The sequence below is a fragment of the Oenanthe melanoleuca genome, chromosome 3 (assembly GCF_029582105.1).
Source record: "Oenanthe melanoleuca isolate GR-GAL-2019-014 chromosome 3, OMel1.0, whole genome shotgun sequence".
NCBI lineage: Eukaryota > Metazoa > Chordata > Aves > Passeriformes > Muscicapidae > Oenanthe > Oenanthe melanoleuca.
Genome location: NC_079336.1, coordinates 4298740 through 4309044, shown reverse-complemented (window position 1 = coordinate 4309044; position 10305 = coordinate 4298740). Strand labels below are relative to the sequence as shown.

Sequence of the window (10305 nt, the reverse complement as noted above, 5' to 3'; positions counted from 1 at the left end):
GCTTCTGCATTACAGTGCTGGATAGTTACAGAGGCAAGCCATAATTAATTTATTATTTATTAATTTAACTTAATTTTTTTTTTCCTGACACTGGGTGATTTTCAATAATCTGGCTGTGGGTGTTATTACTTTGGGGTTGTTATACCCACATAAACAGGGCAACATGATCCAGGGAACATAAATCCAGACATTTAGGAGGTGGTCTTAGCTCAACATGACAGTGGATAGTCTTGGACAGAGTTGCAGAATGATCAGATTGTTGGTTTTGATGAGATTTGAGGCTTCTTCCAGGAGGTTCACTGTGGATCTGTGACCACAGCTGTGTGATTTGACCTGGGAGCACCTGAAACTTCCATTTCACAAACCTTGGCTTTAAGTAGGAAAGACATTTTTCAGTGTGTATGCTTTATTTTATGAGTTTATCCATTTAAAGAATACTCAAGGAAGATCTTAATGAGCCTCTGAATTCAGGTGAACTTGGCTTAAAGTTGTCCTTCAGAAGTGACCTACAATAAGTACAGAGCTGTGATTTCTTTGCATATGGAAATGGAAGGAGTAGGGAGAAGAGCCAAGGGAAGAAGCTGCTCTGAGGCACTGGGGAACATCAGGATATCCAGCCCAGCTTCAAACCCAGCTGGCTGCTGAGGTCAGACAGCCCTTCTGTTCTGACAGCCTGAACATCCCACACTTATCTCCTTTCACAGCCTAAGCACAGCTTTGTGGCCCATATGTCTTTTGGGAGAAACCCAGACTTCAGAGTATTTTTTGGGATGTGCTTTCAGCAAACACTCAGTGAAAATGGCAGCAAGAATAAGGGAGCTGAAGATCTGTATTATTTAGCCAAGGTTAGGTGATCTAAGAGATTAATCCATGAGCCATCAATTACTTCACACTTCTCCTCCATTTCTGCCCTTTCCCAGTGAATAAAAAATTAAAGAGCACCACTTTGCTTTAGAAGTACTGGAAATCTTAATTGAAATATGGATTCTTTTGGTCAAAGAATTAAGAAGATGGATGTCATGGAAAAAGGATTTAAACATTTTAGAAGCACAACGAACCAGAGCTCTAGGAACGTGCTACAGCACACATTTTATAGGGTTTGGGGATGATATTAAATGAAATGGCAGGGCTGAGGTCCAGGTCTGACTTGGAAACTCCAGGTGGAGGGTGGAAGTTGAACCTCTGCATGAGGCTGGTGAAGAAGAGGAAGAGCTCCATTTTGGCAAGAGTCTCCCCAGCACAGATCCTCCGCCCTGGAACAAAATGCAAAAGGACCACAGGAAGATCAGTGAGAGCTGCTTCTTCAGTACTGGAAGAAAAAAACCCTCTTTTATCAGCTCTTGCTCTGAAAAAGGTCAGTGGGAATCCAGAGCATTTGAATGTTATGTCCTAGGTATGAATAAAGAAAACAGTAGATTTTAAAATTCTGTTGGGTACAAATTACCAGAGAGAGGAATTTTGACCTTCAGTGGTATGATACCAAAGCCAGCTGGTGATGGTTTTTTATTTTCCTTTGTCTAAATATTTATATTTAGAGAGAAATGTATGGAAATGTAGTCTGAATTCCTTCACTCCAGTTTTCAATAAAATCTGAATTTTTACTTCATTTTCACATTTTTCCTCTACTTGGCTCAATTTTTGGATCCCAAACCAAATGCTTAAGTCTAGACTTTAGGTCTGTTAGTCAACCCATAGGCAAATTTTATACTGAAATTTGCCAGCGAATTCTTTGAAGATTCACAAATGCTGGCCAGAGCGGGACTGAAAAGCAAGGTGGAGGAGATATTCCATGGATATTCAAAAGTGCTGTAAATATCAGTTTGTCAAATCCAGTAGTTAGTAAACTGTCTTAGTCATAGCATGACTCAAGGCCATAACTAACAAAAATCTGAACTAAAATTTGATTTTAACACCCTTGTGTGACAGAAAGTGGAAAACAGAGCTATTCCATGGTTGTGATATGAAATAAGCCCTCCAGGGATTGCCCAGACCTGACACTCCCTGGATGTGCTTTCAGCTAGGACATCCAGAATCCAGTCTGGAAGATCTGGGAACTGGAAGTGTCATAAAAAAAAATTAAAAAATAAAAAGGAGTGTTGTGGATATGGTGAATGAATTAGCCAGTGACTGATATATGGGAACTTAAAAAGAGCAATTATACATCCTGAAAAGCAGGAGAAATGCCAGAGGAGGAGCAGGATTGGAATCCCATGATTTGGCAAATGGTGCAGGTGTGTAAACTCAGGTCAATGTCACACTCTGGGGAAACCCCAAAGGGCAAGCCCCTTCTGTACTTTGATTTTACACAGAATTTTGAGGTTTCTATGGCACCTCCTTGTCACAATATATGAAATCTTGACCCAGCCAACATTTTTTGTCACTTTTTAAAAGGGACATGGAAAAATGAAGCAGGAAATGCACAGAACCATCTTTGCTGTGTGTTCTGTGTAAATGTAAAGGAGAAAGCACCTGCTGAAAAAGGCAAGAAAGCATCTTTCTTCACAAATTTCCCATTGGCATCAAGGAAGTGCTCAGGGTAGAACATGTCTGGTTTCTCCCACTGCGACTGATCTTTCAGGACTGTGGTCAGTAAAGGGATGATGTAGGTTCCCTGCAAAACAGGACAGAGGAATGAATTCCTGGACAAATTCAGGAAGAAGAAATGTTGAAGGAAGCAATCCTGTGGGCATCTCACCTTGGGAATGAAATAGCCTTTGAGGGTGACATCTGCAGCAGTCTCATGAGGCAAGTTGAGCGGCAGGATATTGGCAAACCTCTGAATTTCATGGATGACAGCGTCTGTGTACGGCATCTGGGCTCGGTGCTCGACCCGCGGGGGGTTGCTCCCTATCACTTGCTCTATCTCTTCTTGGACCTTTCCTGAAGAGAGGATCAGCTCTAAGGTACAAGGACTCATTCAGCCCTGAGACACAGTGTGCTTTACTAATGTAAAGTGTAACAGATATGGAGTGCAAACCATAAATTCTCCAAAAATCTTGTTATCCTTTCAGAAATAAGGGGAGGTGAACAGGACTACAGCGTTTGATTGATTCTTTAACAATAAGAAACATAAAGACTTTTTTTCTGCCATCTCTTCTGCCTAAAGACCCACGTTCTGCCCAGTGGGTTGAAACCCCCATTTGACTCTAAACAACCCTGTACCATCAGCTGGAATGGAGATGCCAGACAAGGGCAATTCCATGAAACTTCTCAGATCCCTAAAGCCTCAGTACAGTCCATTTAACACCTGCACAAGCCTTTGGTTTATTGACAGTTTCTGAGGGAAACCTGGAACAATTTCATTGATCAACACAGGACAGCTCTTTACTCATTAATTAATGAGATTTCCCTAAGCAAAGGGCCTGGCCTGTATGAACTGTGTTCTGCTGCTGGCTGAGTGTGACCCTCACTGGCTCTGAACCACAGGGCACAGAGACAATAATTGGCTGGAAATCTCAGCCTTTTTGTAACTTGGCCTATTAAGAGCTTGGTGGAAACTCCAGGTTCCTCTTTGGTCCCTAATACCCTGAGTGTAACAGTATCTGTTTTTAAATCACTTACTCTGGATTTCAGGGTACTTCAGCATCAGCAGAAAGCCCCAGTTCAGCGTGGTGGAAATTGTCTCAACACCAGCAGTAAACAAGTTGCTCACCAGACTTATCAGGTTGTCATTATGGAAATACCCATTGGTAGTGGATTTCTCCTGAAAAAAAGCGGTTGAGATAAAAGGATGAAAACTCAAAGCTTTCCATGTGAAAGTGCAATTTATGTAGATGAACATTTGCTAAGATATAAATCCTCTATTTTAAAAAAGCATGAAAGACAAAGGAAAAGCTTTGGGCTTGTGCCTGGAGGAGAGTGCTGACATATCTTTGTATTTATTGGGACCATCTGCAAAGGGAGCTGCATCCCCATGAGGGAAGGTAACCCAGACATATCAGAGACCCCAAATAAGTCCCAGTAAAGCCCAGGTAGTGATTCCATTCTGTAATGCATTATGTTTTCAAAAGAGCCAGAAGGGATGGGACAACAGAGGGAGCAGCTAAAAAGATGCAGGCTTGGTAAATACATTTATACAGTCTAAAGAAAATAAATGAGGGCAAATGTTCACTGATTAAAAGAGGTTGGAACTTCAACAGAGTGAAGTATCTATCCAACTCTACCACTGTCTACCACTTTGCCATAGGTATTTCCACAAAGATTGCTTCCCTAAAGAAATTCAGCTGTAATTGCAAGGACTGAAAGAAAATTGCAAATGTCTTCACAGAACCATAAGAGATGGAATCAGCAAGAAAATACTCATTTACCTCCTGCTGTTTAACCAGGAAAGCATCAATAAAACTTCTTTGGTCATTTTTGTCCAGGTTTTTGAGGGAGTCTACAAAAGTAACTCGTAAAAAATCATGTAATTCATCTCTATTTCTGAGGATAGCCTTGTTGGCCCTTAGGAAGAATCCAAGGTATGGGAAGATATTGTACACCTAGAGAGTGGAAGTTGATAGAGAGAGTTTATCAGCCAGAGCTCTGGAAATGTTACAGAAACTAATTAGCAACATTTGGCCTTCTTTACAGGTACAAAGTCAAATATTTTGTTTTTTGGAACGTGAAAAAGTGACTGGATGAACTCATGGTCGAAAATTCATCAAGGACCAAGGAATAGGTGTAAAAATCTTGCCCCAAATTACTATTTCTCAGGAGTAGTGTAGGTGTCAGGCTCAAACAGCTTCAAGATGTCACCAGACAGATGGAAATATTGGCCAGCAATTTTTTTATTGTTTTAGCCAGCTCTTCCACCAGTATTTTTTTTCCTTTTTACCTAGATAGACATAATTCAATCCAGGGTGTGGCAGCATTGCATACAAGTATCCAAAGGTATTTTTCACTCACTAGCACTCTTCAAACTAGATCTTAAATATGTTTTTGAGAGACTGGGGGCTTGATTGTTGACTTCATGATTCTCAAACTGTCTCTCAAGGCTGTTTTTGTCTGAGAAAGTAAATCTATTATATTTCAAAGTCTCAGATTTTCCTGTTCAATAGAAGAAACTGATCACCAGTATTGCTATTTTCCTGTGGCATCCAGTGAAGCAGAAACATGAACATGTGAGTCCTTACTGTAACCACAGGTTTCCCAGCAAGCCTCATGTTTTCATTGGTCAGATTTACAAGTCTTATAAATCTGGAGTCTTTGTAGTCAAATCGTTTTCCAAGCAATATTGACACAATTATATTAGCAACTGCTGCATTAATCATTTTGCTGACATCGATGGGATTTCCTAGACAAGGAACAAGAGAATTTATTACATTGTAATAAAGAGATGTCATTTGTATATGTAAATTTATTATTAAATGTTGCTGTTTATTTGTTATGATTGATTGCTATCATTGATTATTATCTGTTGGAGTCTGAAAAACAGAGGACTGTCTGAGTTCCTCAGAGAGAGATTAAAATGTAGGGTTTGAATTAAAGTTTTTAGAGAAATTAAAATATATTAAGCCACACATATATGAAATAGAGGTATGTTTAAATTTTAAGTAAGTAAGAATATATTTTAAGTGCCTTAAAAAGTAAAAGCCCTAGACATCAGTGTAGAAAACAAGTCTCAAAAACAAGTCTCAGTGTGAGCTCCAAAGCATAGTTTTAGAATAAAAATATAGTTACATTTTTCAGGTAGAACAGGTAGGCCATATGCATAGATTATAAGTAAACTTTCATACTAAAAAACTAGAGTTCTAACAGATTAAGAATAAATGCTTTAGGTTCATGTTTTTAGCTCATTGGGTAATTTCTAAATACGAATCTGTGCATTGGAGAGAAACCCTCTCTCTCCCTCTCTTGCTCTCTCTTCCTCCACCATCATCATCATCACTACCACCACATGAAGAAGAAGACGAGGAATAAAAAGAAGAAAAGAACAAAAGAAGAAAATACCAGAGAGCATCTGCCTCTTGAGACTCCACAATCCCACAGTCTCTGTCTCTGCTCAGGACTCTGCACTAGGCTGCAACTCTGGTCCTGTCAGAACCTTGTACTGCTTCTAGTCAGGACTTTACTTCTATTTGGGGCTCTATGCTGAAAGCTTTCAGCACAGACTTTAACTCTTGGGACTCTTTGGCTTTGAGACTGATGGGCCTTTCCAATAAACAACTTAATAGCAACTAACAACTGCTCAGCTCTCTTAAACAGAACAACAAACACAACAATTATCCAAGGTCAGAACACCATACCGAGACACAAAAATGCCAGAGAAGCCAAACTAATCAAACTGATGTGCATTTCATAAAAAGGTGTGAACTTGAGAAGGTTCAAAAAGCCTCTGCAGACTTGGACAAAACCTTAGAGGCAGTGAGACCCTGGCACAGGTTTCCCAGAGAAGCTGTGGCTGCCCCACTGCTGGAAGTGTTCCAGGCCAGGCTGGACAGGGCTTGGAGCAGTGGAAGGTGTCCCTGCCATGGCAGGGGTGGAGCTGTATGAGCTTTAAGAACCCAATCCAGCCTGTGGCTCTGTGATTCTACAGGTTTGAGGAGTGAAGAATGCACCCACCTTTGTGGGAGGCGATGGTGTCTGCCAGGTGCCCGTACTCCTCCACAATCCGATCCTCAATGGCCTTTTTGCCCATCCCAAAGTCTCGTAAGGCTGTCAGGGCAAATCTTCTCATCACCTTCCAGTTTTCTCCATGAGCAAAAATAACCCCTGAGACCAAAAGAACGTTTCAATGTGGCAGAAGATTTTGAATAATTTTGTAGGCATAGAATGGAGCTGTTTAGTGGCAGTCGCTTAAAACAAGTTAAATTGCATCAGATTAGGAAAAATGCAACTGTGCCTTAAGTATTTTCAATCCTCAGCAATAGGTGTATTACACAAGAAAAGGATAAATATTTAAGGTTTATTTAATCAAAACTTAGAATATATATGCTCAAAGACTCATGTCACTGAAAGAAAGTGGGCATTGGAAATTCAAGTTCAAACTGCTGGTTATCATAATTTGGAAGTTGAATTGAACTGAGATCTCTGATGACTGCAGGAAAAAAAATAAGTAGGAACAAATGTCTTAAAAGTTTGGTAATGTGTTAAAACCTCCATCTTCAGGTTTTTTCACTGAAATTATTGCATAATTTAATTGATGACCTAACCTATGGGTTTTTTCCAAATAAAAAAATAAAGTGAAACATAAGCTTCTATGCAATAATATGATCAAAAGATTCAGCTGTTAAAATGTTCACAAAATTATTCCTGAATTTTTCCAAGGATCTTTGGAGATATAAACATGAAATTCTTATGCTAAATTAGAATGATGTTTGGGTATGAAATTCTTATTTTGAAAACCAGCACAGTAGACAGTATTCCCGTTTTTAAAATAAATCCACAGTTCTCTCTGTGCTACATGCTATCTATTGTCACATTCTGAATTTAAAAGCACTATTTACCACTGAAATGCCAGGCAGCAATAGAATAGTAATTTCAGAAAAGCTGGTTCTATGATAAGCTCAAAAACCCACAAGTCCAGGGCCATATCATGAGAGCTAGAAATGCTTCTCTGGCAAGAATGCCCTGTTCTAGATCCTGACACACTTGTGTCTCTATCCATTCTCTGTTGCTGTGGTTATTTTTAGAGTCATGGTTTTTTTGTTGCCACTGTCAGTAGTTTCAAAGTTGAATAAGTGTGCTGAAGTCAATGAAATTGTTCCCTTTTTCCAATGCCTTCTGTGGTCTCTGATCCAAAGTGCTGTCCCAGCTCCTGCTTTGTCTATAAGGGAAAAAAAAAGTGACTAGGAAAAATAAGGCCAGCTTACCATTTCCCTTGGTTAAATCTTCAAAGATTGGGATTTTAGGTCTCTCTGAAAATGCATCTGCCTGGTTTACAAGAGCTTCCTTCACTGTCTCATAGCCTGAAATCACTACGATTTTCCTGTGCCCCAGCTGAACACTGAAGACTGGACCATATTTTTTGGACAGCTGTCAGGAGAGGAGAACAGTGATTTACAACTTTTGCAGCCTACAATGAAATTAATCACCCTTTCCAGTGCTGCTTGGGTTCCTAACATGGAAGATATTTTCCTGAGTACAGGGAAAGACATTTGATTTAAATAATGGGAATGTGCCAGACATTGTGGTGGATAATGACTAAATGGCACAGTTGGCAGCAGAATTCCATTATGCTAAACTGAGCAGAAGTGTCCACATCTGAAACCCCAGGTCAGCAAAGGAATGCACTGAGAGTTCTATCTTCCCTAAGAAACCCTTGTAAATTTAATTTTTGACATGTTTTCACACTTACCTCTATGCTATTGTGTTTCTTTTGTGTACAGGCTACACCTGAACAACCTGTTCAACTGGTTGGTACCATTATTTTATTAAAAATAAATCAGTTTGTTTCTGGGCCAGGATTTAGCATTAGATACATTTGAACTTTTTATACATGATTACATGCACCATGAATCTGTCTCAGAGACACTGTGGTACCTTTTTAGCTGGTACAGGTAGATTTCTTTGTTATGTAACTTGGTGTTCCTGATTCTTCTGACAATGGAGGGGGGTTTCCTGACTGCACTTATTTTTTTGTGGATTTGCAAAAAGAAACAGGAGGAATCTATTTAACATCAAGATGCAAATTGTTAAGCTAATACAGGCAGCTGAAATAACAGGAGCTGTGACCCATATCTGAATTATGCTCAAGTCAGAGAACCAATATCCAGCATCAGAGAGGAATCACTGAATTACAGCAGATACATGTTGGTTCTGTAGGCCTGAAAACAGATGGAACTTGCTTTTGTCAGCTCAATTGGAAAGCCACAGTGATATTCCAGATATTGCATCTAAGCAGTCCTTTGATTTGTGGGGACAACATCCATACAGGTTGGTTGGTACAAACATCCCTTTCAAAATCATCAGCAGGGAAGATGTGCAATTTTAATGTCTAAGCAGCAAAAACTCAAAGGAGCAGGTTCATAGAATTCTTCTGACTCAAAGTCAGCAAAACCCTGTAATAAACTAGGTAAAGAAAGCACTAGAAGAAAATGGAAAGATTTATTATTTTGGCAAAGGTTGGCCCTGAATATTAAGAGTATATAGTTATATCTACAGATTTTGGGGAAGAAAACAGGAAAGGGAGATGAGAACATTGATAAATCAGTGAAGCCAAGATGCTACAGTCACAGCTTCAGGTACATCAATAATCAGTGGAAATAAAAGTTTACACCACATATCAAAATCATTCTATATTCAGTTGCCTTTTTCTCAAAATTACCACAAAAATAAGGTGGATGCTTGCTATTAATTTGAAAGTTGTTGGAGGCTAAAACCTGGATGCATGGAGAAAATATTACAGTAGAAAAAACATACTGCATTCAACATTTTCTGCTCAAATAACCTTCTCCTTGCTAAAGGCTCATGCATGGATATAATACATTGGTGGAATAGGAGGAACTCTCTGACATCTTGGACCATGGAGCTTGGTTGATAGGACCAATAGAAGAGGAAATGAGTACCTGCAGATAAGTCCTGTAGGGTCTCTTCAAGTCAAACAAAAGAAGGTTTCCAATTATGGGTAATGGTCTTGGACCTGGAGGAAAATTCTGTCCTCGGCTGCTGCTCCAGAAACCTGCTGTTTTCAAAATGGAGAAAAGAGCCAGGATTGACACTAAAACAATGGAAGTGCTGCTGTTCCACAAACTTAATGTTTTTGAAATGAACAGAAAAGCCAGGATGAACACAAAACCAATGGAAGTGCTGCTGTTCCAGCCCATCTCTATTCAGCTAAGTATTTGCCACAGAAAAGAGAAAATGTGGACTCTGGATCTCTGTCCTCCTGAAATAATTTCACTTGAGAGGCTCTTGTGTTAGTCCATAAACCTCTTTTCCAGGGAAGGGTATGTTTTAATTGCAGCTGGTGATTTGTTCTCTTCCCGTGTGCTCCTAGTGAATCCTCGGATGGGTACAGGGGTTTATAAGTGTGTGCTAACCAGTGGGACTGGGTGAAAGTGGAGGTCACTGTGTGAGTGTGAAAGTCCAAGAACATGGGTAACTGCAGGTCATCAACCTGACATTTGGTATAAAACCATAAATTCTGCACACTGCCCAGGTTACTGATTAATCACGTTTTTGCCTTTAGCACAGATATCCTTGCTACCCTTGAGAAACCAAAATTCCACTGCCCAGAGGTGTAGCACACACATTTATTATTTTAAGGTGTTAGATGTATGAATGTGAGACTCACAAGCTGAGAGCAAATGAATCTGTTTGTTGCAGGGTTGAGGCAGTACTTACACATTTAGTGTCAGAATCTCTCTTCAGTTCTTCCCACAC

The 10305-nt window shown here is 39.7% G+C and overlaps 1 protein-coding gene across 1 annotated transcript; it reads right to left on the bottom strand.

Annotated features, from left to right (window-relative positions):
- Nucleotides 1–43: 43 nt before the first annotated feature.
- On the bottom strand, nt 44–9952 carry LOC130251547 (cytochrome P450 2K6-like). The gene is made up of 9 exons (XM_056488250.1): nt 9489–9952; nt 7794–7956; nt 6544–6693; nt 5115–5275; nt 4308–4481; nt 3562–3703; nt 2696–2880; nt 2470–2611; nt 44–1253 (listed from the first exon to the last, which is right to left on the bottom strand). Exons 1-9 carry the CDS (start codon nt 9744–9746, stop codon nt 1066–1068), a joined length of 1563 nt encoding a protein of 520 aa, XP_056344225.1. The 5' UTR covers nt 9747–9952; the 3' UTR covers nt 44–1065.
- Nucleotides 9953–10305: the final 353 nt, after the last annotated feature.

Bases quoted from the DNA above. Each gene is read 5' to 3' on its own strand.
- LOC130251547 (XM_056488250.1), bottom strand. From the start codon at position 9,746: ATGGGCTGGAACAGCAGCACTTCCATTGGTTTTGTGTTCATCCTGGCT. The intron at 5,276-6,543 runs GTGGGTGCATTC...TTCCTTGTCTAG, and splicing joins CACCATCGCCTCCCACAAAG to GAAATCCCATCGATGTCAGC. The intron at 1,254-2,469 runs GTGCTTTCTCCT...ATTTTGTTCCAG, and splicing joins TTTCTTGCCTTTTTCAGCAG to GGCGGAGGATCTGTGCTGGG.